The sequence below is a fragment of the Lithobates pipiens genome, unplaced genomic scaffold, assembly GCF_037356315.1.
Source record: "Lithobates pipiens isolate NorthernLeopardFrog02 unplaced genomic scaffold, aLitPip1_a1.2 Scaffold_18, whole genome shotgun sequence".
Lineage (NCBI taxonomy): Eukaryota > Metazoa > Chordata > Amphibia > Anura > Ranidae > Lithobates > Lithobates pipiens.
In genome coordinates, this window is record NW_027507758.1 from 620913337 (window position 1) to 620941304 (window position 27968).

The 27968-nt window shown below is 46.9% G+C and overlaps 1 protein-coding gene and 1 pseudogene across 2 annotated transcripts in view; both read left to right on the forward strand.

The window, feature by feature from the left end:
- Positions 1-27968, forward strand: part of LOC143986854 (uncharacterized) — a 218624-nt gene that overhangs the window by 95965 nt on the left and 94691 nt on the right. The window contains 3 exon segments of the mRNA XM_077485262.1: positions 18587-18808; positions 18898-19042; positions 22876-24320. Coding sequence (XP_077341388.1) covers positions 18587-18808; positions 18898-19042; positions 22876-24320 — 1812 coding nt within the window.
- On the forward strand, positions 10-2362 carry LOC143989479 (uncharacterized; annotated as a pseudogene). The gene is made up of 4 exons (XR_013277037.1): positions 10-112; positions 196-402; positions 513-654; positions 1114-2362. The product of XR_013277037.1 is annotated as an uncharacterized LOC143989479 (transcript).

The window sequence follows — 27968 nt, forward strand, 5'->3', positions numbered from 1 at the left end:
TGTGTTTCCTACAGATGGATCCAGTAATGGGAACCCACCAGAGAGATGTCCCCGTCCTCTGTATTCCCGGGATTCCACACAGGAAGATCACAATTACACAAAACCCGATCAGGTAGATGAGGAACAATTATTGGTAGTTACTGTATAATTTATGCACATTATGCTTGTTACAATGAATGTTTATTATATATTCAGAGTGGAGACTTCTGGGATGATAATATTGTTGTTAAAGAAGAGTATAAAGAGGAGGATGAGGAGTATGGAGTGATGGAGGAGTTTTCAGAAGGACACAAGGACATGATGGAGCCACCTAATACCAGAAACCCACCAGAGAGATGTCCCCGTCCTCTGTATTCCCGGGATTCCACACAGGAAGATCACACCATCCCTCACTGTTACAAGGTTGGTGAAAGGGAACATCTGGAATATAGACTCTTGGAGATGATGTGTGAATATTTTTTATGTGAGCTTATATTTTACAGATGTTATTTTCCATCATTCTCTTGGTTTAGGGTGAAGATCTGATAAATATAAAAGTTGAGGTTAAAGCAGAAGAAGAAGAGAGGTATGCGAGGGATGATCAGCAGTCTATGGAGGAGGATGGAATAACGGGGACAATTATAGAGGAGGACACTCCTACAGAGATCAGCACAGGTGGGTCATTAACACTAAATACATTCCTCCACCCATACTGCTCACTGATTGGTTGATATCAGCCTGTAATCCCCTGGTCACTTTCCTGAGCTGTGTTCCCCGTCCTGTATTCCTGTATTTCTCTTGGATAATCTTCCTTCTCTGTGCTGCAGACACAATTTATGTATCTAGACTGGATTTGTGGAGACTCTGGGGTTCAGCTGGCAACAAAATGTTAATTTTCACCATAGACGTTCCTCAACCTAGGCACCTGGGGCAAGTTCCTTGGGTCTTCTTCCGCATGCCTGGGTCTAGCAATATCTCAGAGCAATAGAGCAATTCTCCTGGGTTTGTTTGCTGGCTGTGATGGGTGGAGGGATATGTCTGTATAGAGACAAAGCTGCCTGATGTGGGCGGAGTCCTGGTTTAGGGGAACCAATCTGCTCATGTCTAGTAATAATCTTTGTATTTCTATTTTAGTAGATGGACGGGAGATGAGGAAAACCTCAGAGGATTGTCTCACTTTGTCTCCAGACTGTAAAGTAGAAGATGAGGACATCACACAGTATAGTCCAGGAGAAAACCCGACTACCTCAAATGTCCATCCGGCACCACACAGTGTAGATGGACCATCGTATTCCTCTTATCCTGAGGAACCTCAGACTGTGAGGGACGGTGCCGTCCTTGATAAGAGCTTTTTCTGTACTGAGTGTGGGAAGAGTTTCCATTTTAAATCCAATCTTACTGTGCATAAAAGAACTCACACAGGAGAGAAGCCATATTCCTGTCTTGAGTGCGGGAAATGTTTTTCACAGAAGTCCCATTTTAACAGACATCGGAGGTCTCACATGGGAGAGAAGCCTTATTCCTGTCCTGAGTGCGGAAAATGTTTTTCAAGGAAGTCTACTCTTTACATACATCAGAGGTCTCACACAGGAGAGAAGCCGTATTCCTGTTCTGAGTGCGGGAAATGTTTTTCAGACAAGTCCTCTCTTTCCACACATCAGAGAGTCCACACTTTTTCAGTGAAGTCAAATCTCTACAAACATCATATATTGAACATGGAAGAGAAGCTGTTCTCCTGTTCTTGGTGTGAGAAATGCTTTGTAAAAAAATCAAAGCTTGTCAGACATCAGAGATCTCACACAGGAGAAAAATCATATTCCTGCTCTGAGTGCGGGAAATGTTTTGTGCAAACATCAGATCTTGTCAGGCATCAAAGATCTCACACGGGGGAAAAGCCATATTCTTGTCCTGAGTGTGGGAAATGTTTTTCGGTAAAGTCTTCTCTTTACAAACATCAGAGATTGCACACGGGGGAGAAGCCGTATTCCTGTCCTGAGTGCGGAAAATGTTTTTCAGGGAAGTCCAATCTTTACAGACATCAGGGATTGCACATGGGGGAGAAGCTCCTGTCCTGAGTGAGGGAATTGTTCCTCACTGAAGTCCTGTCTTCCTGTACATCAGGGATCCCACACAACCCTCGAGGTGTATTAGTGCCTTGAGTGCGGGAAATGTCTTCTATATGAATGTTGCTGGACATCACAGCTCTCATGTGGGGAAGAAGCACACCCTGATATACACCTCAGATATACTCCATGGCTGATCTTCATCATGTAAGAAACAGTTCATAAGGAGATCAGAGATCACCAAAAGACATGGATGAAGTGTTGTACCGTGTTGGCCATTGATAGCAGTAGAAAAATAAAAATGGAGTCATTACCTTTCATTGGCTGAGCACATTTTTAGGTGTAAGATTTCACAAACACTTAGAGGTCTATTTTTAAAACATTTGTTGAAATGATCTAAACCAGCAATCGCCCAGCCATCACGAACGTTATTCGTATTTTATTGTATATAGTGATTTTCTTTGAACACTGACTCCATCTAATGGCGATGATTTAGTATTTGTTTAGCTGGAGGTATTTCGGTAAAATAACCACATTATAGCCAATAGATGGAGCTGAGGATCATAGGAAATCACTATTTTAATAAATTTACTTTCAGAATTTATAATGGCTGGGCAAATGCTTTTTACATTTGTCCAACTCGTTTTTTTTTTAGGAATGGACCCCTTATTTTTCTTCGTCAGACATGGTTTCATACTACTAACTGAGATCACACTCATGTACTTATGAGTACAGTAGACATCGAAGAGCATAAGCTAAACCAACAGTATTAAACCACCAACCATTTGGGTAACACTATAAAAGCGGTACAAACAAACGGTAACTGTCCCAACCTATAACTGGCCTTAACAGCAAGGATCACATAGAAGGGAGAAGCATGTCAAAGAAAAATTCCCAGCTCAACTTATCAGCCAGCCTGCAACAAACGGAATTGTCCTGTCTAAGCCCTTGTACACACGGTCGGAGATTCCGACAACCAAATCCGTCGGAGTAATTCCGATGGATTAATTCCGGAAGAGGTCCGGAAGTGATGTTGCATACACACGGTCGGACAAAGTTGTCGGAAAATCCGATTGTACATAACGTGATGGCGTTATTTCGTTACGACGGGACTACCTTCAGGCTAGTAGCCAATAGCTTTGGTCTAGGAATTTGATCTGAGCATGCGTGGCACTTTGTCCATCAGAGTAGGCTACACATGATCGGAGTATGTCCGATCGGAGCATTTTGTCGGAAAATTTTACCGGCAAGTTGGTCCGTCGGATATTCTGACGGAAACAGTCCGATGGAGACCACACACAGTCGGAATATCCGACAAAACAGTCCGATAGGACACATTCCGTCGGAATCTCCGACCGTGTGTACAAGGGCTAACAGTTCACATGTAAAATGGGTTTAGTTTGCACACATAGCACCCTCTAGTGTGCTTCTAGTGCCAGTGTAGGCAGATTTATGCTTATGACTCATGGTAAGCTTTGTGAGTCAGAAACTGGGTCGGGGTTACTGCAGGTCAGGCTGGATGGCTCTACACAGGCAGATCTCTGGAAGCTTGTAGAAGCTTCTGGAAGTTAGTGGGCAGAGGCCATGAGGACCTGATTTGCATAATTAGGGGAGTCTGACCAATCCACAGTAAAAATGTACTTATAGGAAAACCTTTATGATGGGACTTTTAATGCAATAAGTCATTTCTAAGTGAATAGAAAGTGCTTTAGGAGTTAACAAAAAGTCTTTATTAACCGCTTGCCACCTGCCCACCGTCAAATGATGGAGGGACGGTGTGACTCTCGTTACATAGTTACATAGTTAGTAAGGTTGAATAAAGACACCAGTCCATCCAGTTCAACCTGAGTGAGTGTCTACAATTGTCCCTATCCCTGTACATTGCACACTCACATGGGTCCCTACCCTCAAGGAGCCCACAGTCCAAGGTCCCCATTCATATACTAGGGCCAATTTTGGACAGAAGCCAATTAACCTACCTGCATGTCTTTGGAGTGTGAGAGGAAACCGGAGTACCCGGAGGAAACCCACGCAGGCACAGGGAGAACATGCAAACTCCAGGCAGGTAGTGTCATGGTTGGGACGTCATATGACAGCACCCCAGAACGGCCGCTATGGTGTGTCAGTGGGGGGGTGCGCAGCGCAGCAATCTTGGCCGTGCCGTGTCCTAGCAACATGGCGCGGCCAAGATTGCTGCGCTGCGCACCCCTGATCTCTGCAAAGGCTCTTTAACCATGTGATCGGCTGTGTCCAATCACAGCCGGTCACATGTAAATACTGAAGTGCTGTGAATCATCTGTCCTCGCCTCACACTGACAGAGTGTGTGGCGAGGAGTGCCGTTCAGTGGCATCTCCTCGCAGGGGAGACTTGGGCAGGTAATCAGGGCACTAATCTTCAGTGCCCTGATTACAGGAAAGCCCCAGCAGTGGCAATCAGTGCCCATAAGTGATGTCAGTCAGTGCCTGCTCATCAGTGTTGCCCATAAGTGCCCACCACTGCTACCTATCGGTGCCGCCTATCAGTGTCCATCAGCGCCACCTATCAGCATTTATCAGGGCTGCATATCAGTGCCACCTATCAGTGCCCCACAGTGCGGTATATTAGTGCCTCCTCATCTGTGCTGCCTCATCAGCGCACATCAGTAAAGGAGAAAAATGTCCTATTTACAAAATTTACTGACATAAACTAAGAAAAAAAAAGTTTTTCTTTCAACATTTTCGGCTTTTTTTCTTTTAGTAAAAAATAAAAATCCCAGCAGTGATTAAATACCACCAAAACGAAAGCTCTATTTGTGTGAAGAAAAATATAAAAAAAAAATTTGGTACAGTGAAGCATGACTGCGCAATTATCATTCAAAGTGTGACAGCGCTAGAAGCTAAAAAATGGCCTGGGCAGGAAGGGGGTGAAAGTGTCCGGTGTTGAGGTGATTAATTACAAAATATATAAAAATTGTTAAAATGATAACATGATAAAATTGGTTGATTGAAGTCTGCAAATACCCAGTACTCAAATTAAGATCACCAAAACGGGAAATGAAGCTGATCAACACCCAACGCATTTCCAAATTGCTTTTCTTCTTCAGGGATGAATGAACACTAACCACTTGCTTACTGGGCACTTAAACCCCCCTCCTGCCCAGACCAATTTTCAGCTTTCAGCGCTGATGCACTTTGAATGACAATTGCGCGGGCATACAACACTGTACCCAAATGACATTTTTATCATTTTTTCCCCACAAATAGAGCTTTCTTTTGGTGGTATTTTATCACAGCTGGGAGTTTTATTTTTTGCTAAACAAACAAAAAAAGATGCAAAAAAAATAAAAATCATGTTTCATAGTTTGTTATAAAATTTTGCAAACAGGTCATTTTTCTCCTTCATTGAAATGCGCTGATGAGGCTGCACTGGTGGGCACTGATAGGCTGCACTGGTGGGCACTGATAGGCTGCACTGGTGGGCACTGATAGGCATAGTTAAGGCGGCACTAATAGGCACAGATAAGGTGGCACCGATAGGCACAGATAAGGCAGTACTGATGGGCACAGATAAGGCGGCACTGATGGGCACAGATAAGATGGGCATTGATAGGTGGCACGGATGGGTGGCACTAAGGGGCACTGATAGGTACCACTGATAGATGGGACTGATGGGCACTGATAGGTGACTGTGATAGGTGGCACTGATGGGCACTGGTAGATGACACTGATGGGCACGGATATGTGGCACTGGGGTGCAGCACTGTTGTTGTGGCAGATTGTGGGCACTGATGGGTGGCACAGTGGGCACTGATGGGTGGCGCTGTGGGCACTGATGGGTGGCACTTTTTTATTATTTGGGTGGCACTGGCAGGGGGCAGGTGGGCACTGATAAGCTGGCCGTGATCGGGAATAATGTCCCGATCATGGCCGCCAGTGATCGGCTTTTTTTTCTCTCCTCGCGCTGGAAAAATAGCTGATTACCGGCTCTGTTGTGTCACATGATCAGCTGTCAGTGGCTGACAGCTGATCACATGGTAAGGGGTTGGGATCGACCCCTTGCTTCGATCCATGATCAGGCGAGTCTCATAGACAGCCCCTCAGGGGGCGCGCAGGCCGCTCGTGCACGGGACGACGTCAATAGACGTCATCCCGGCAAAGCAGGTCCGTGCTGTAGCCGTCATTCGGCTATAGCGCGGATCCCTAGTGGTTAAAGAAATAAGATTGTTTTCTTTTGGAGTAATAAGTACATCTTAGAAAAATAACCAGGGTTAAAAATTGGCTGTAAATTGTCCTCTCAACATCACAGAGGAGCGTCAAAAATTAAGTTACCACCTTCTTCAAGCCGAACACTTTAGCAGCGCACGGCAAATATTTATTTTTTTGTAGTTCATTAACCACTTCAATACCGGGCCAATTCTGGCACTTCTCTCCTACACGTAAAAATCATAATTTGTTTGCTAGAAAATTACTCAGAACCCCCAAACATTTTTTTTTTTTAGCAAACACCCTAGGGAATAAAATGGCGGTCATTGCAACTTTTTATCTCGCACAGTATTTGAGCAACAATTTTTCAAACGCTTTTTTTTTGGAAAAAAAAACGTTTCATGATTTAAAAAATAAATAAACAGTAAAGTTAGCCCAAATTTTTTGTATATGGTGAAAGATGATGTTACACCGAGTAAATAGAGACCTAACACGTCACACTTTAAAATTGCGCACACTCATGGAATGACGCCAAACTTCACTACTTAAAAATCTCCATAAGCGATGCTTTAAATTTTTTTACAGGTTACATATTGAGAGTTACAGAGGAGGTCTAGAGATAGAATTGTTGCTTGCGCTCTAACGCACGTGGCGATACCTCACATGTGTCGTTTGAATGGCGTTTACATATGTGGGCGGGACTAACATGTGCGTTTACTTCTGAGCGCGAGCTACTGGGGACAGGGGCGTTTTAAAAAAACTAATTTTTTTATTTTATTTATTATTTTACTTAATTTTTTTTATTTTTACAACTTTTTTTTTTTTAATTTCAAAGTATTTTATTATTTAGTAATACAAAGGAACAAAATTTGACATAGACGTTCCATACAACTTTCACAAAGTAACAATTGGAATATACAAAGTATCCAGAACAATGAGGGTGGTGCTATCATGAAATCTGTATATGAATTAGCATAGAACCCTCCCAAGATGAAAGGGGTGTAATTGAGGGTTCCCAGTGATTTGGCGACAACTTTTTTTTTTGATCACTTTTATTGCTATTACAAGGAATGTAAACATCCCTTGTAATAGGAATCATTCATGACAGGTCCTCTTTATGGAAAGATGTGGGGTCAATAAGACCCCACATCTCTCCTCCAGGCTGGAAAGCATCAAAGCGTGAAAAAAATTTCACCGATCCCAAGCTGACAGCCGCGATCGCGGCTTTACTTCCGGGAACCCGGGCGTGACGTCATAACCTTGCGCCCGGGCCTCCGACGTTCATGGAGATGACTGGTGACCGGAAATCTCTATCAACATCATCCGGCGCCAGACGATTCTTTCTCCAGGTCCCCGATGGCACGGGAGACCCCGGAGAATCACCGGATGTCGGCAGGAGGGGGGGTGTCCCCTCCCATCCCCTGTAAGAACGATCAAGCGGTGGAACTACCGCTATGATCATTCTTATGGTGCACAGAATCGCCGTCTGAAAACAAGGATATCTGAATGATGCCTGTGGCTGCAGGCATCATTCAGATATTCCCACTGAAATTCCAAGACGTCATATGATGGCCGTGGGCGGGAAGGGGTTAAATTCATTACCTCTGTACAATGCATAGCACTGCAATTTTTTTATGTAGTATACACTATACATATAGTTTTGTGATTAAATAACATTTCTGAGTATATGGAGTTCTTCACAAGAGTCCCCCTTTATAGCAGAGTCAATAGAGTTCCCCCTTTAGGTCTGAATCAGCAGAGTCCCCTTCTACATCCTAATCCACAGTGTTCATTCCCCTTTACATTTGATTCTTCAGTTTACTCCTACATCTGAATCCGCAGGAGAGGAATGTGGAGGAGGCATGTGGAGCATATAACGGTGGGCTGTATGTACAGATGAGGAGTGTGGAGGGTATGACAGTGGGTGGTATGTACAGGAGAGGAGTGTGGAGGGTATGATGGGGCAGTATGTACAGGAGAGGAGTGTGGTGGGTATGATGGGGGCAGTATGTACAGGAGAGGATGATGGGGGCAGTATGTACAGGAGAGGAGTGTGGAGGGGATGGTGGGGGTAGTATGTACAGGAGAGGCGTGTGGAGGGTATGATGGGGGCAGTATGTACAGGAGAGGAGTGCGGAGGGTATGATGTGGGCAGGATATACAGGAGAGGAGTGCGGAGGGTATGATGGGGCAGTATGCACAGGAGAGGAGTGTGGAGATTATGTTGGGGGCAGTATTTACAGGAGAGGAGTGTGGAGGGGATGATGGGGGAAGTATGTACAGGAGAGGAGTGTGGAGGGTATTACAGTTGGCGGTATGTACAGGAGAGAAGTGTGGAGGTATGATGGGGCAGGATGTACAGGAGAGGAGTGTGAAGGGTATGACAGTGGGCAGTATGTACAGGGGAGGGTATGATGGGGGCAGTATGTACAGGAGAGGAGTGTGGAGGGGATGGTGGGGGTAGTATGTACAGGAGAGGCGTGTGGAGGGTATGATGGGGGCAGTATGTACAGGAGAGGAGTGCGGAGGGTATGATGTGGGCAGGATATACAGGAGAGGAGTGCGGAGGGTATGATGGGGCAGTATGCACAGGAGAGGAGCGTGGAGATTATGTTGGGGGCAGTATTTACAGGAGAGGAGTGTGGAGGGGATGATGGGGGCAGTATGTACAGGAGAGGAGTGTGGAGGGTATTACAGTTGGCGGTATGTACAGGAGAGAAGTGTGGAGGTATGATGGGGCAGGATGTACAGGAGAGGAGTGTGAAGGGTATGACAGTGGGCAGTATGTACAGGGGAGGGTATGATGGGGCAGTATCTAAAGGAGAGGAATGTAGAGAGCATGATGGGGCAGTATTCAGGGCCGTCTTTAATATTGATTGGACCATGGGCAAAAATTTTCTTAGGGCCCCCCTCCCCCCATGCAATTTCGCTCTCCACCTTCTCTGAGACATACAATAAATAGCAGCTAGACTTAAAATCAGTTTACTGTATCAGATCAGGCAGCGATTGAGATTGGTTGCCAGAGGTTACACCATATCATTACTGCTTACTGACTGGTTGCTAGAGGTTACAGCACTCCAGAAGGCTCACTGATTAGTTGCTAGAGGTTACAGCACATTTCTGCTTGTTGATTGGCTGTTAGAGATTGCTGTACAGTAATACTGCTCACTGGTTGCTATAGGTTACAGCACATCTTCTCCTCACTGCAGGGGGGCATGATATACCTATGAATGCTGCCTTTATTTACATATAAATGCAGTTGGCCTCAGCTATTTACATATGCATGTCACTTCTATTTACATATGAATGCCAGTATTTACATGTAAACAACAATAGGGCAGAGCTGGGCAGCATTAGTAGCAGCACAGGACTAAAACTTCAAGGGACAAGGGAATGTAAACTGGGATAGTTGGCAAGTATGAGGCAGCTGCTTTGGGCCCCACAACAATGACAGGGCCCAGGGCAGCTGTCCCTTTGGCCCTGCCTTAAAGACGGCCCTGGCAGTGTTTACAGGAGAGAAGTGTGGAGGGTAGGATGGGGGCAGTATATACAGGAGAGAAGTGTGGAGGGTATGATGGGGCATTTTGGACAGGAGAGGGGCATGAAGGGTATGATGGGGGCAGTATGTACAGGAGAGCAGTGTGGACGGTAGTATGGGGGCAGTATGTACAGGAGAGGTGTGGGGAGGGTATGGTGGGGGCAGGATGTACAGGAGAGCAGGGTTGGTGCTACCACTAGGCAAACTTTAGGCACAAATGGACCTCCAAAGACTTACAAAACATTCCCTGTTCATAAACAGATAGAATGTGCAGTCTATGAGGATTGGGTCACTCCTTAAAGAATTTGCTTCAGGCCCCTTTGTTTACATTCACCAGTGTCTCGTGAAATGACCAGCTGATGGATGAATGAGATGGGGGAAATGTTTCACTGGTTGACAGGATTCCCATGGGATGAGCCAAATTGCCCTGGGTTCAGAATGTCAATGAGGTTTGGAATCCCAGTATGCAAAATTCGATTTGAACCTCAGTTGAGACAAAACCTGGAAGCCCCTTGCTAGTGGTCAGTGTAGTGGTCTTTTACAATGGTGACTTATGGGACAAGGACATTCTTTAATCGTCATCAGTGGGAAGACTTACAGATCATTGATGTCAGTGGTAACTAGGGATGAGCTTAGCCGCGCATCGGGGCAATGTTTCACTGCCTGTGATTAGCGCAGCGCTGCGCCGACTTCCTGGCGGGCTCTGCACGTGGGGTGTGTGAACACGCTGGAGCTTATCCTTGGTGATAACTGAGAGGCAGAACTTTGTTCATTGCTCAAGGAACCCCTAGAAACCTTTGGAGGAACCCTGACTGAAAAGGCTGGAATAAGCATACTTAGGTAAGACAAGGAAGGATATCCACTCCCCCCTTTGGTCCCCTTGGTGGGAGTGGAGATGACCCCCATCTATATGGATATACAGTACATACACACACAGCACAAGGCCATGTTCACACTATTAGAGGTTTCTCTGGGTTGCAGTTCTTCTGAGCTCCACAAGGTGGCGATCTCAAGTCTACCCAGACAGGAAGTCTCTATGGAATACAGACAGGAAGTGATGTCAGTTTCAGGCAGGAAGTTCTGGGTGAGAGGTGAGTCGGGAGGAAGTAGAGAGAAGACATTCCTGAAACTAGCAACAGAGGAGGTAATAAGATCTTATTTTCTATTTACACCCAGTAACCCCTCCCCGTCATGTTCGTCCTCTTCCTCCATAGTCACTGTGATGTCTTTTATCTCCAGCAGATGATGATACACACACATATATAGTGTGGAAACCTATATTAACCCCTTCAGGGGCAGAACTTCCCCACTTATGGGGCTGGAACATTTTCTTTGTTTTGGAGATAAATTCTAGTAATATTGTCCTCCAAACAAACAGCACTGACAATAAATTGACAAGACGATGACCATCCTGACCATACATGACCTACAAAGGGCAATTATTACACTAAACAGGCAGCCAATGGGCAATCATTACAATATGTAGCCAACACAATGATGGAGTGCAGGGGTCAGGAGTATGGATCATAGAGCCCCTTACATTACTGGTCAGGAGGAAGAAAACATTACTCAGCCTGTGATGAAGAATACGTTCCATCATTTGTGTCAGAAGGAGGAAAATACTGAAGGTTATGAGGGAAGTAGAGGAGCTGAGAGGGTACTAAGACTGAAGAACTTTGGCATAGTTGCCAACATTGCAAATACATTTATAGGGACACTTTTTTTGTCTGTGGGCAAAATCTTATAATTAGGGCACGGGCATGCATTTTAAGGTGGAATAGTGGGCATGGCTTAAATGGGGTGTGATCCGAGTGAATGAGGGATGGAGGGAGGAAGAAAGAAATAGGGAGGGAGGGAAGGAGAGAGAAGGAGGGAAAGAGGGATGGAGGGACAGCAGGCCCAGATCCTACACCACAATAGAAATATGTGTATTCCATAAAGTTTAACAATTAGCAGATAAAGATACTCCAAGCACCTGGTGTTATCACTTCAATTATCCTGGCACCATGGTTGTTATGGTGTGTGGATGATTGAAGCGCATTATTATTACATTGTAATATAAAATGAAATAGTTCAACTCGCCATAATGTAGAATCAGTGGGAACCCCCGAGTGTGTCCCCTGTCACCAGATGCCATCAGGTGTCCCCAACAGAGTCCCTTCTTACATCAGGTGCCCCCCCCAGTGGAGGGCCTCCTTACATCAGGTGCCCCCAGTGGAGGGCCTCCTTACATCAGGTGTCCCCAGTGGAGTGCCTCCTTACATCAGGTGTCCCCAGTGAAGTGCCTCCTTACATCAGGTGTCCCCAGTGGAGTGCCTCCTTACATCAGGTGTCCCCAGTGGAGTGCCTCCTTACATCAGGTGTCCCCAGTGGAGTGCCTCCTTACATCAGGTGTCCCCAGTGGAGTGCCTCCTTACATCAGGTGTCCCCAGTGGAGTGCCTCCTTACATCAGGTGTCCCCAGTGGAGTGCCTCCTTACATCAGGTGTCCCCAGTGGAGTGCCTCCTTACATCAGGTGTCCCCAGTGAAGTGCATCCTTACATCAGGTGTCCCCAGTGGAGTGCCTCCTTACATCAGGTGTCCCCAGTGGAGTGCCTCCTTACATCAGGTGTCCCCAGTGGAGTGCCTCCTTACATCAGGTGTCCCCAGTGGAGTGCCTCCTTACATCAGGTGTCCCCAGTGGAGTGCCTCCTTACATCAGGTGTCCCCAGTGGAGTGCCTCCTTACATCAGGTGTCCCCAGTGGAGTCCCTCCTTACATCAGGTGTCCCCAGTGGAGTCCCTCCTTACATCAGGTGTCCCCAGCGGAGTCCTTCCTTCCATCAGCCATTCCCAGTAGAGTCCCTCCTTCCATCAGGCATTCCCAGTAGAGTCCCTCCTTCCATCAGGCATTCCCAGTAGAGTTGGGGGACCCTGGGGGTCGCAACCTGGAGCCAGTTGCAGCCAAGTCCATCCGCGCCCCAGGGAATCTTACGCTCTAACCCCAGTAGGATCTGTCTCCCGTCTGCAGCAGTCAGCCGTAGGGTCCACAACCTTGCTGTGCACTCCTCATCCCTACGGTGTGCATCTGTCACCTCGCCTCAAGGTGACCTGACAGTTTGATCAGCCATGGACCCGGCTGACATGCCGCTTCCTACAGTCGATCCGTTGCAGGGCTTAGTTCGCAGACTTGAGACCCAAGAATCGCATGAGACCCAGGTGATGCTATTCCTTCAAGATCTGGCTTCCCGCTTCGAGCAGCTACAGGCTTCCTTGGGAACCCCCGAACCTGCAGCCTCAAGTACAGTCAGCAGCTGCACCAGTCGTATCCACGCATGCATTACTACTGCCAGCTCCGTCCCGTTTCTCTGGGGACTCCAAGGCTTGCAGGGGGTTCCTTAGCCAGTGCACAATTCATTTTGAGCTTCAGCCCCAAAACTTCCTGTCCAATTGGGCAAAAGTAGCATATATCATATCCCTCCTGTCCGGCAAGGCACTAGCTTGGGCTGCCCCTCTGTGGGAACTGAATGATCCAGTGGTTTCTAGCCTGTCTGATTTCTTGAAACTTTTTCGGAATATCTTCAAGGAACCGGGTCGTGCCTCCTCAGCAGCTAGTGCTCTTTTACATCTCCGTCAAGAGTCCGCGTCTGTGGGACAGTATGCTCTTCAGTTCCGTATCCTCACAGCTGAATTGAGCTGGAATAATGAGGCCCTAGTTGCAACCTTTTTACATGGCCTCTCTGATAGAGTGAAGGATGAATTAGCAGGAAGATCCCTTCCTCCTGATCTGGACAGTGTCATCACCTTGTGTAACCAGATCATTATTCGCCTTCAGGAGAGGGCCCTGGAAAAAAGACGCCAGCACTCCCCGTTCTTTAGGCAGCCTGAGCCCCCAGTCCCTTCTCTTCGATCCGAGGAGCACCCCCTGCCTGCTGAGGAACCTATGCAGTTGGGCTGGACTAAATTATCTCCCGAAGAACGTGCTAGGCGCAGAACTCTGGGCCTATGCCTCTATTGTGGGGCCAAAGGTCATTTCCGTGACACTTGTTCTCTTCCTCCGGAAAAAGGCTCAGGGCTAATACATCTGGAAGGTGGAGTATTAGACCCTGAAATATCACCTTCACCTTCTCGTCTTCTCCTTTCTGTGTTGCTTCATGTCGGTGCTTCCTCCCGTTCGGTCTCAGCACATCTGGATTCCGGAGTCGCTGCCAATTTCATGGATTGGGAAACTGCATCCTCCATGAGACTTACCCTTTTGCCCCTTACAACGCCATTGGTGGTCTTGGCGATTGATGCCATGGTTCTCCCAGGGGGCCCTATCCGCTTCCAAACTCTTCCTGTTAAGATGTCAGCAGGGACACTCCACCAGGAGTGGATATCCTTCCTTGTCTTACCTAAGGCTTCATCTCCTATCATATTAGGTCTTCCTTGGTTACGGCTCCATTCTCCACATGTTGACTGGTCTGCTGGACAGATCCTGGCTTGGGGTTCCTCCTGTTCCTCTTCCTGCCTACTCAAGGGTACCCCAAAGGAGAGACTTCCTGTTACCACCATCCCAGTATCTTCTGCTCTTCCCACTGTATATAGCGATCTCTGGGATGCGTCCTGCAATAGTCGGACTGATGCACTCTCTGGGTCATGTGGTACTCTGGATGAGGGGCCCACCTATGAACCTGAGTCGATCATCCACTCCAGTTCGCATAACCATTTACCTTTGCCTGTCCCTAATCTCCCTTGGATGCACAGCCAGGCTAACTTGTCTGCAAGTTCCACAGTTGCTATGCCCTGTGATGCGGTTGAGATGGTCGCTACACCTGACAATACTATTCAGTCGGCCTCTGCACCAGTTATGCCAGTCCAGCCCATGCCCAATGAGCTTCCTGCTTCTTGTTCAGGACCTTCTGTGACCTGGCCTCACCCTACTGCTACTATGTCTGTTCAAACCCGTTTAAGAGGCTCAATCCATCCTTTGCATAGAATACCTCATTCGGCCAGGAGGGGTTTTCAATCTTTTTCTCAGGGTTCCCTGCATTCTGTTTGTGTTGCAGCTACCCAGCTTGACTCTTATGACATGTAACCTTCTAACCAACCTGACCTCAGGGATCCACTGACCTCTGCCCAGTCTGGTGGTCCTGTTATGGATGCCCAGCTCATCTTTAAGGGTCTGGGGGACCCTGCTCAGGCTCCTGATCTTCTCATGCCCTTACCCATTCCTAAGAAGCCTTTAGTCCTCAAGTCCTCTCGTCCTCTCCCTTCCTCAGTTCCACTCTCTGAGGATAATCTAAAATACGAGGTTAGTCAAGTTTTGGATTCCCGGCTCCGTAAAGGCATTCTTCAGTACCTCGTACATTGGAAAGGGTTTGGTCCTGAGGAGAGGTCTTGGATCACTGCATCTGAGGTCTTTGCTCCTAGTCTGTTGAGGAGGTTCCATCTGGAGTTTCCCTTTAAGCCTGGACCCAGGCGGGGGAGGGAGAGGCCTCGTAAGAGGGAGGGTACTGTCATGGTTATGCAATAGTTTGTCTGCTTACCTGTTCCCATGTGTTCATCTAGAGACCAGCCGCCCCTCACCTGTCTGCTTTTGTCATCCATCCTCTGGCATGGCTTCACCCTAGCTCCTATCAGGGAGCTCTATAGAGAGAGAAGCTGATTCATTGGCTGCACAGATCGAGCCGCCTCCCCTCTCCACTGTACACAAGGGAAAAGAGATCTCGCGGCGCTGTCAGCGGCCATTTTGTTGGAGCCAGAATGGTTGCAGAGCCAAAAACATTCCTGATTTCCCTGGACAAAGGCAAAATCCCAAATCAGGACGACCCCCGATAGGGACGAGAATCCCAAAATCGGGATTGTCCCGGGAAAACCGGGACTTTTGGCAACTATGTTTTGGGGCTTCTGAGTGAGAAGTGTAGCTGAAGGACTTTGATATGGTTGTTGGGCAGCAGGGCTCAAAAGGAAGAGGCTGTATGGCTCAGGGCAACACTAAGGGAGGGGGCTCTTGGTCTGACCTACAGAGCTCCTGCCAGAAAAGGAAGACAGCCTTGACCTTCTTACCATCTCATTGGTCAAGATATATACTATATTACCAAAAGTATTGGTGTGCCTGTCTTTACACACACATATGATCTTTAATGGCACCCCAATCTTAGTGCATAGGGTCCAATATTGAATTGGCCCACCCTTTGCAGCTATAACAGCTCTTCTGGGAAGGCTGTCCACAAGGTTTAGGAGTGTGTCTATGGGAATGTCTGACCATTCTTCCAGAAGCGCATTTGTGAGATCAGGCACTGATGTGGATGAGACGGCCTGGCTCCCAGTCTCCACTCTAATTTATCCCAAATGTGTTCTATCGGTTTGAGGTCAGGACTCTGTGAAGGCCAGTCAAGTTCCTACACCCCAAACTCGCTTATCCATGTCTTTAAGGACCTTGCTTTGTGCACTGGTGCTCAGTCATGTTGGTAAAGGAAGGGGTCATCCTCAATCTGTTCCCACAAAGTTGGGAGCATGAAATTGCCCAAAATATCTTGGTATGCTGACGCCTTAAGAGTTCCCTTCACTTGAACTAAGGGGCCAAGCCCAACCCCTGAAAGACAACCCCATACCATATAGGGCTTCCACTTAAAATCCATACCAGAGCTGAAGGACCAAGGCAGCAAGGGCCATAAAGACACGGATGAGCGAGTTTGGGGTGGAGGAACCTGATTGGCCTGCACAGAGTCCTGACCTCAATCTGATAGAACACCTTTGGAATGAATTAGAGTGGAGACTGTGAGCCAAGCCTTCTCGTCAAGGCCTGACCTCACAGATGCGCTTCTGTAAGAATGGTCAAACATTCCTAAACCTTGTGGACAGCCTTTCCAGAAGAGCTGAAGCTGTTATAGATGCAAAGGGTGGGCCAACTCAATACTGAACCTTACGGACTAAGACTTGGATTCCATTAAACTTCATATCTGTGTAAAGGCAGGCGTCCTATTACTTTTGGTAATATAGTGTATATAACAGGAAACAAAGTGGAGTTGAGAAGGGCACTCCTACTTAGAGTAGGTCTGTTTGTGCAGCATCGCCTAAAGGTTGGCTATGGATCACTGCTCTTCATCTGGGGGTTTAGTCCAGACACGGGCTCTGACAGTGCCCAGAGCTGGAATTCAATGCCTCAGGAACCCACTGTCATTCTGTACAATGCCCTTAATACTAGAGAACACTTGGCAACCAAGAGAACAAACCCCTCCCCCAGCACTGTCCTTATATTGCCCCCACTAGGCTGCTATTGGAGGGATGCAGAGTTCTCCCCCACCATAACTCCACCAGAAACATCCTCCTGTTATCCAATCCAATCCCATCCAATTCCTTCTCTTACTGCAGAGAGTGACAGTGATACCACTCCTGTCAGTTAGCAGAGTTATGGTAATTATCCTGATTAACCGCCAGCTCGGGCCAAAAGTCAGCAAGTTCCCCTTCCTGGACATCATGATGACCCGACATTGACCTCCCAGCACTGCCTCAGAGCAAACAAGCCAAAGGAAGGATCGTATTTATCATTCCTTGTCTGCAGATCTAAAACTATTCAAAACCAGTTTAGAAACAAATCAAATCCAAAAGAGAAAAATAAAATTTGGATCCAGCAGGCCAAGAGAATTCTGGGTTCTCAAAAATGTAACAAACACTAAATAGTCCAAACGAAATGTATTCCCATGGGGGCAGTAGTTCTTCAATGTACAGCAACCCTCCTATTACCCCCCTCACATCCACATCCTATTATTGTGTGATCAACACCATCCAAATAATTCTTACTTTCATTTCCCAAAGTTATCAGTCTACAAGGAGACCTGTATAGATCAAATGACGGCACCAATGGGGATGGAGGAGGACCGGAGTCACATGACTGAGAAGATGCTAAACCTCACCCTGGAGATCATCTACCTGCTGACTGGAGAGGTGAGGAGGATTCTGGGAGGTCACATGACATCACTCTTATCTCTACTAATAAAACACAAACCTGACCAGAGAGGTGAGGAGGATTCTGGGAGGTCACATGACATTGTTATCTCTAATAATAAAACACAGACCTGACCGGAGAAGTGAGGAGGATTCTGGGAGGTCACATGACATTGTTATCTCTATTAATAAAACACAGACCTGACCGGAGAGGTGAGGAGGATTCTGGGATTCTAACATGATATTCCTATTGGTTCCTCAATATAGAGATTTCCTCTTATGAAGTCAGGTGATCATATGACCATCACAGTGCCTCCATGTGACTCCCTAAAACCTGAGAGACACAACATGGAGAAGATTCTAGAAGTCACCAAGAAGATGATGGAGCTGCTGACAGGAGAGGTGAGGAGGATTCTGGGAATTCTGGGACATTATCCAGTAACAGACAAGGGATGTGTCTGGATGGTGACTGTATCATTGTGTGTGTCAGGTTCCTATAAGGTGTCAGGATGTCACTGTCTATTTCTCCATGGAGGAGTGGGAGTATTTAGAAGGACACAAGGATCTCTACAAGGACGTCATGATGGACAATCAGCCGCCCCTCACATCACCGGGTAAGAGGAGACTTTATTGTAAAGGAGAGAGCAGTACGGAGGCTCCACCTAGATCCCCCATCATCTGATAAACACATAGAAACAATGTATTCAGTCAGTGTGTGTGTTTCCTTCAGATGGATCCAGTAATGGGAACCCACCAGAGAGATGTCCCCGTCCTCTGTATTCCCGGGATTCCACACAGGAAGATCACACCATCCCCCACCATCATCAGGTAGATGAGGAACAATCACTGATAGTATCATTAGGATCTGTACATTATCTACATTGTTACCACCGATGTCATTTTTATTATATATTCAGAGTGGAAACCTGAGAGAGTCTAAAGTTGATGCTCAAGAAGAGTTTAAAATGGCGGATGAGCAGTATAGGGCGATGAAGGAGTTTTTTGAAGGAAACGCGGATCTGTATAAGGATTTCATGATGGGGCCACATAATACCAGGAACCCACCAGAGAGATGTCCCCGTCCTCTGTATTCCCGGGATTCCACACAGGAAGATCACACCATCCCTCACCATCATCAGGTAGATGAGGAACAATCACTGATAGTATCATTAGGATCTGTACATTATCTGCATTGTTACCATTGATGTCATTTTTATTATATATTCAGAGTGGAAACCTGAGAGATTCTAAAGTTAAGATTAATGCAGAAGAAGAAGAAGAGAGGTATGTGAGGGATGATCAGCAGTCTATGGAGGAGGATGGAATAACGGGGACATTTATAGAGGAGGACACTCCTACAGAGATCAGCACAGGTGGGTCATAGGGGTGCCCCGGATGGAAATTCTGGTACCGAAAATGAAGGATGCACTAGGCCAAAAACTGATACCGAAAATGACAGTGTAAAATATATATATATATATAATTTTATATACAATTGTATTATATTCAAATTTTTTATTAATATCAATTTAAATTAATATGAATTTATTGTTGGCCATTATTGGCACCTTTAGTGCAAGAAAAGTCAAGAAAAATGCAGTCTGCAGTCTCTGACCATCTCCTGTACCATGTCCTCAGTCTCTGACCATCTCTTGTATCATGTCCCCAGTCTCTGACCATCTCCTGTACCATGTCCCCAGTCTCTGACCATCTCCTGTACCATGTCCTCAGTCTCTGACCATCTCTTGTATCATGTCCTCAGTCTCTGACCATCTCTTGTATCATATCCTCAGTCTCTGACCATCTCCTGTACCATGTCCTCAGTCTCTGACCATCTCTTGTATCATGTCCTCAGTCTCTGACCATCTCCTGTACCATGTCCTCAGTCTCTGACCATCTCCTGTACCATGTCCTCAGTCTCTGACCATCTCCTGTACCATGTCCTCAGTCTCTGACCATCTCTTGTATCATGTCCTCAGTCTCTGATCATCTCCTGTACCATGTCCTCAGTCTCTGACCATCTCCTGTACCATGTCCTCAGTCTCTGACCATCCCCTGTACCATGTCCTCAGTCTCTGACCATCTCTTGTATCATGTCCTCAGTCTCTGACCATCTCCTGTACCATGTCCTCAGTCTCTGACCATTTCTTGTATCATGTCCTCAGTCTCTGACCATCTCCTGTACCATGTCCTCAGTCTCTGACCATCTCCTGTACCATGTCCTCAGTCTCTGACCATCTCTTGTATCATGTCCCCAGTCTCTGACCATATCCTGTACCATGTCCTCAGTCTCTGACCATCTCCTGTACCATGTCCTCAGTCTCTGACCATCTCCTGTACCATGTCCTCAGTCTCTGACCATCTCTTGTATCATGTCCTCAGTCTCTGACCATCTCCTGTACCATGTCCTCAGTCGCTGACCATCTCTTGTATCATGTCCTCAGTCTCTGACCATCTCCTGTACCATGTCCTCAGTCTCTAACCATCTCTTGTGCCCATCAGATGCAGCAGTCTGCCAGTGCCCATGGCATGCAGACCGCCAGTGCCCATGACAGTCTGCCAGTGCCCATCATGTACATTCTACCAGTGCCCATGAAATGCAGCCTGTCAGTGCCCATCATGTACAGCCTATCAGTGCCCATGACATGCAGCCTGCCAGTGCCCATCATGTACAGCCTACCAGTGTCCCTGAGATACAGCCTGCCAGTGCCTAGTAATACACACAGCGTGAGATCGCGCTACCAGGCACTGGGGAGGCTGCATTTCATGGGAGGGGGGACTGACAGGGACGCGCGGGGATGATACATGTGTGGCACCCGGCGGGACGGCCCTGCCCCTTTTTTGGTTCCATTATCAGCACTTTTGTTTTTCTTTCGACCGCCTAAAAATGGTGGCCAATATGTTTTGGCGGGCGAAATTTCAGTCCACCACTAGTGGGTCCTTAACACTAACTACATTCCTCCACCCATACTGATCACTGATTGGTCCAAAGTAGGGAGGGGACTGGGTGATATCAGCCTGTAATCCCCCCCCTGGTCACTTTCCTGAGCTGTGTTCCCCGTCCTGTATTCCTGGATTTCTCTCCGATAATCTTCCTTCTCTGTGCTGCAGGCACAATGTATGTATCCTTATCCTCCTTATGTATTATGTAGACTGGATTTATGGAGATTCCGGGGTAAATGTTGACTTTCACTATAGGCGTTGTAGGACCTAGGCAGTTGGGGTATGTGCATTGGGTCTTTTGCCCCAGGCCCGGATTTAGTAAGATCTCAGACACAACAATTCTCCCAGGATTCCTTGCTCTGATGTTTCCTGGCTGTGCCGGGTGGAGGGATATGTCTGTATAGTCTCAGACCCAAGTCACTGAGTGCAGTCTCAGGAGATGGGAGGCAGCGGTGTGGGATCTCTGCAACTTGTCTCATGTAAACATTTCATCTTCCACTGATTACTGAATTCCAATATTATGAGTCCTGACCCTTACACTATATAATTTATATTGTACATTACATACTCCTGACCCCTGCACTATATACTTTATGTTGTACATTACATCATTCTGATACTATATAGTCCTATCTGTTGTATCTTATACTATATGTTCTACATACTCGAGTATAGGCCGACCCGAATATAAGCCGAGGCCCCCAATTTACCCCCAAAAAAACTGGCAAACTTATTGACTCGTGTATAAGCCGAGGGTGAGACATGCCTGTCCATCCCTGTGTGTGTGTCCGTCCATCCCTGTGTGTCCGTCCATCCCTGTGTGTCCGTCCATCCCTGTGTGTCCGTCCATCCATCCCTGTGTGTGTGTGTGTCCATCCATCCATCCCTGTGTGTGTGTGTCTCCATCCATCCATCCATCCATCCCTGTGTGTGTGTGTCTCCATCCATCCATCCATCCATCCATCCCTGTGTGTGTGTGTCTCCATCCATCCATCCATCCATCCCTGTGTGTGTCTCCATCCGTGTGTGTGTGTGTGTGTGTGTGTGTGTGTGTGTGTGTGTGTGTGTGTGTGTGTGTGTGTGTGTGTCCAGCCTACCTTTGTCCCGAGCCTCCGTCCCGTGCCTTGCCTCCTTGCCTCCGTCCCGTGCCTTGCCTCCTTGCCTCCGTCCCGTGCCTTGCCTCCTTGCATCCGTCCCGTGTCGTGCCTTGCCTTGCCCCCGTCCCGTCCCGTCCCGTGCCGTGCCGTCCCGTGCCCTCTTCGTCGGCGGCCATTGTAAAGTTCAAAAGCTGCGCCGCCGCCTTCGCCTGTGATAGGCGGAACACTGAATTTCCCAGCAGCCTGTGTTCCGCCTATCACAGACGTCGTATCATCCTCGTCCGTAGTACGAGGATGATACGACGTCCGTGATAGGCGGAACACAGGCTGCTGGGAAATTCAGTGTTCCGCCTATCACAGGCGAAGGCGGAGCCGGAGGCGCGGCTTTTGAATAGAATGGCCGCTGTCTGTCTGCTCGACACGCTGATCGAGCGGGCAGACAGCGATGACTCGAGTATAAGCCGAGGGGGGCACTTTCAGCCTCAAAAAAGAGGCTGAAAATCTCGGCTTATACTCGAGTATATACGGTAGTCCTGACTTCTGTTCTCTCCCCTCCCCCCACTGCTATATATACACATAATATGTATTGTTACACCCATTTCATACCAGCTGGACATTTTATATCTGATGATGTGATTGGAGCACAGACTTTTACATGGTGATAATAATGTGATAACATCCTCAGACTTTGGAACCTTAAACAGAAAGTGATAATGAGGGAGGAGTCCATAACCCAATGATGGTGGTCTTCAGGATCAGTCCAGTCTTCATCTTGGTTGTTCTCCCCCCATCCTCACTCTCTGACCTCTGGTGGGGCTCAGCCCCGCTGTTATTCATGACTAAATCATGGACTAAATAAGGAAGGTCAGGACTTCTTGTGTTGGGAAGATGGCAATGAGTGATAGAGGGGGTGGGGACACTCGTCCTATAATCCCCTCATCACTGTCACTCCTATAAAAGACGGTTCTCGTTGTTTCCTCACTCTCTGACTAAGGTCCATGAATAAAGAAATGATCTGGTAGGAGATCAGAGGACCCATTTACTAGTTACCTTGAGGGGGGAATTGTAAGATCCTCAGAGACAAAGCTGCCTGATGTGGGCGGAGTCCTAGTTTAGGGGAACCAATCAGCTCATGTCTAGTAATAATCTTTGTATTTCTATTTTAGTAGATGGACGGGAGATGAGGAAAACCTCAGAGGATTGTCTCACTTTGTCTCCAGACTGTAAAGTAGAAGATGAGGACATCACACAGTATAGTCCAGGAGAAAACCCGACTACCTCTAATGTGCATCCGGCACCACACAGTGTAGATGGACCATCGTATTCCTCTTATCCTGAGGAACCTCAGACTGTGAGGGACGGGGCCGTCCTTCCAACAGAGAAGAAGTTTTCCTGTGCTGAGTGCGGGAAGTGTTTCAGTTTTAAATCCAATCTTAATATACATAAAATATCTCATACAGGGGAGAAGTCATATTCCTGTACTGAGTGCGGGAAGTGTTTCAGTTTTAAATGCAATCTTAATAGGCATAAATTATCTCACCGAGGTGAGAAGCCATATTCCTGTCCTGAGTGCGGGAAATGTTTTTTAGAGAAGTGCAATCTTTCTGCGCATATGAGATCTCACACCGGGGAAAAGCCGTATTCCTGTCCTGAGTGCGGAAAATGTTTTTCACAACAGTGCAATCTTAAAATTCATCAAAGGCTTCACACGGGTGAGAAGCCGTATTCCTGTTCTGAGTGCGGGAAATGTTTTGCATTAAAAGCCTCTTATGACAAACATGAGAGATTGCACACAGGGGAGAAGCCGTATTCCTGTCCTGAGTGTGGGAAATGTTTTTCAGATAAGTTTAATCTTTCTACGCATGAGAGAGCTCACACAGGGGAAAAGCCATATTCCTGTCCTGAGTGCGGGAAATGTTTTTCACAGAAGTCCATTCTTTACACACATCAGAGATCTCACACGGGGGAGAAGCCATTTTCATGTCCTAAGTGTGGGAAATGTTTTTCACAGAAGTCCACTCTTTACAAACATCAGAGATCTCACACGGGGGAGAAGCCATTTTCATGTCCTAAGTGCGGGAAATGTTTTTCAGATAAGTTTAATCTTTCTATACATGAGAGATCACACACAGGGGAAAAGCCATATTCGTGTCCTGAGTGTGGGAAATGTTTTTCACAGAAGTCCTGTCTTTACACACAGCAGTCTCACACAAGAGAGAAGCCATTTCCATGTTCCGAGTGCGGGAAATGCTTTTCGGATAAGTTTAATCTTTCTGCACATGAGAGATCTCACACAGGGGAAAAGCCATATTCCTGTCCTGAGTGCGGGAAATGTTTTTCAGTGAAGAGCAATCTTTCCAAACATCAGAGATTGCACATGGGTGAAAATCCATATTCCTGTCCTGAGTGCGGGAAAAGTTTTTCACAGAAGTCCCAACTTTCCACACATCAGAGATCTCACAAGGGGGAGAAACCATATTCCTGTACTGAGTGCGGGAAATGTTTTTCACAGAAATCCAGTCTTTGCAGACATCAGAGATCTCACAAGGGGGAGAAGCCGTATTCCTGTCCTGAGTGCGGGAAATGTTCCTCACTGAAGTCGTGTCTTCCTGTACATTAGCACAAAGTGGGTCACTGCAGGTAATCACTGGCTGTGTAGAGAGCCAACAATAGGTGTGGCTGCCAGTGAACTGTCATTATAGTGATCATGGGCGGCAGACACCTACCCACTGATAGCCGCAGGAGGAGCTGCCGCTACAATTCACACAGGCCCTAATCAGTGGTGTGAATGTAGTCTATGTGTGTGCTGTGGGTGGGGGTTGGGGGAGCACAATTAAAGTCTGGCAGGATGCAGCCCACTCCAGCACCCCCCTTGATCTGACCATGCAGCATTGACTTACCTGTTTCCCGTGCATTCCCTACTGCTGGTGTCATTGCAAACATGGCAGCCCCGGCATCCCTCCAGCTGTGTATTTGCCTGACTATGTTTGCATGGCATCCCTCCAGCCGTGTATTTGCCTGACTATGTTTGCATGGCATCCCCAACATTCCTCCAGCCGTGTATTAGCCTGACTATGTTTGCATGGCATCCCTCCAGCCGTGTATTTGTCTGACTATGTTTGCATGGCATCCCTCCAGCCGTGTTTTTGCCTGACTATGTTTGCATGGCATCCCTCCAGCCGTGTATTTGCCTGACTATGTTTGCATGGCATCCCTCCAGCTGTGTATTTGCCTGACTATGTTTGCATGGCATCCCTCCAGCCGTGTATTTGCCTGACTATGTTTGCACGGCTTTCCTCCAGCTGTGTATTAGCCTGATTATGTTTGCATGGCATCCCTCCAGCCGTGTATTTGCCTGACTATGTTTGCATGGCATCCCCAACATTCCTCCAGCCGTGTATTAGCCTGACTATGTTTGCATGGCATCCCTCCAGCCGTGTATTTGTCTGACTATGTTTGCATGGCATCCCTCCAGCCGTGTATTTGCCTGACTATGTTTGCATGGCATCCCTCCAGCTGTGTATTTGCCTGACTATGTTTGCATGGCATCCCTCCAGCTGTGTATTTGCCTGACTATGTTTGCATGGCATCCCTCCAGCCGTGTATTTGCCTGACTATGTTTGCACGGCATTCCTCCAGCTGTGTATTAGCCTGATTATGTTTGCATGGCATCCCCGGCATTCCTCCAGCTGTGTATTTGCCTGACTTTGTTTGCATGGCATCCCTCCAGCTGTGTATTTGCCTGACTATGTTTGCACGGCATCCCTCCAGCCCACTCCAGCACCCCCCTAAATCTGACCATGCAGCATTTACTTACCTGTTTCCTGTGCATTCCCTACTGCTGGTGTCATTGCAAAGATGGCAGCCCCGGCATCCCTCCAGCCATATATTTGCCTGACTATGTTTGCATGGCATCCCTCCAGCCGTGTATTTGCCTGACTATGTTTGCATGGCATCCCCAACATTCCTCCAGCCGTGTATTAGCCTGACTATGTTTGCATGGCATCCCTCCAGCCGTGTATTTGTCTGACTATGATTGCATGGCATCCCTCCAGCCGTGTATTTGCCTGACTATGTTTACATGGCATTCCTCCAGACATGTATTAGCCTGACTATGTTTGCACGGCATCCCTCCAGCCGTGTATTTGCCTGACTATGTTTGCACGGCATCCCTCCAGCTGTGTATTTGCCTGACTATGTTTGCATGGCATTCCTCCAGCCGTGTATTTGCCTGACTATGTTTGCATGGCATCCCTCCAGCTGTGTATTTGCCTGACTATGTTTGCATGGCATCCCTCCAGCCGTGTATTTGCCTGACTATGTTTGCATGGCATCCCTCCAGCCGTGTATTTGCCTGACTATGTTTGCACGGCATCCCTCCAGCCGTGTATTAGCCTGACTATGTTTGCACGGCATCCCTCCAGCCGTGTATTAGCCTGACTATGTTTGCACGGCATCCCTCCAGCCGTGTATTAGCCTGACTATGTTTGCATGGCATCCCGGCATTCCTCCAGCCGTGTATTTGCCTGACTATGTTTGCATGGCATCCCCGACATTCCTCTAGACGGCCCCCCGAGCCACGTGCTAAGCTCTCTGGAACATATTGAGGCTTGTGGCCTGCTGGTTGGACACCCCTGGTTTAAAGTGTGACCACAGGAGGGTGATACCATTTCGCTCACATTAATCCTTTCATAGCCAGCGTTGCTGTTTTTTTTTGTTTTACACACACACGGTAAAATGCACAGTTAGTTAAAACCCCCGACAATTATATTTTGAAAGCAGAGGCCCTGGAGAATAAAACGGTGGTAATTGTTAAGGTGCTCCTCTTTCACATATCTGGCCTTAGTATCCAAGTTTATTTTCTCCTTTTCCCCATTTTCTATGGTGAGATCTTTTCTACAATACTTTTTTTTATAATAATGTAACACGTTATGTATTGTATTGTACACAAATTAATAACGACTCCGCCTCCACATTCCAGACCAAGTCATTTTCCTGACCAATTGGATTTCTATCTTTTTAATATCTCCTGATTTTAAGACCACAATATTGTTATAAGTAAAATTTATAATAAAAAAATATTGAATGAAGAAGAAAAAAGCGTGTGTCGGTGCAATGACAAAAATCTGCGATATTCAAACATTGCTCACAGGTGACTCTTTAAAAGTGTTAAAAGCAGCAGTTTAGCGCTAATCATCAATAATGACCCAGAGTGCAGTGGTCAGGAGGATATACACAGCCCAGGGTACAGAGTGCATGGTCAGGAGTATATCATATACAGCCCAGGGTACAGAGTACAGTGGTCAGGAGTATAATATATACAGTACAGAGTGCAGTGGTCAGAATAACCTATACAGCCCAGGGTACCGAGTGCAGTGGTCAGAAGAATATCATATACAGCCCATAGTGCACTGGTTAGGAGTATAATATATGCAGTCCAGGGTATAGAGTGCAGTGGTCAGGAGCTTGTCAAATACATTGTATCCCAGCATACAGCGTGCAGTAGTCAGGAGTATGTTGTATTCATCCAATGATACAGAGTGTAATGGTCAGGAGTATATCATATACATCCCAGGAAAATGTGTCCAGTGGTCAGGAGTATACTATATACATCCGAGCATACAGAGTGCAGTGGTCAAGAGCATATGGTATACAGTGCATCCCAGCATAGAGTACAGACTAGTATACAGAGTGCAGTGGTCAGGAGTACGTGATATACAGCCCAGGGTAAGGAATGCAGTGGTCAGGGGTATGTGATATACAGCCCAGGGTAAGGAATGCAGTGGTCAGGAGTATATCATATGCAGCCCAGGGTACAAAGTGCAATGGTCAGGCATATGTCATATACATAAGGACATTTGGGCTTCCTTTTTTTTTTTTGAGTAGAGGTATTATGTACCCCATACTTATTCGTGTAGAAAGGGGGGCATATCTGGGGGCTTCCTTATTATTAAGCCCTCCACCCACCGGAGTTTTGCATTTCGCAGTTATTTTTAACAGTAAACGGAGCTTATATGGTGAAATACAGTATTTTTGAAACCCATTGGACTGTTTACACTTTGAATTATAAAAAAACAAACAAAAAAAACCGGAACGTCACTTCCATTGCCAATTCTGACGGGTCGCCATATCTGACGGAACACCAGCAAATAAATGCTTGCTGCTTCATTTAAAAAAAAAAAAAACACAAAACGCACAACACACAGCTTCCTCCAGTTTCCCTACAATGCATAACATACTATTAGGAGTCTGTTATGTA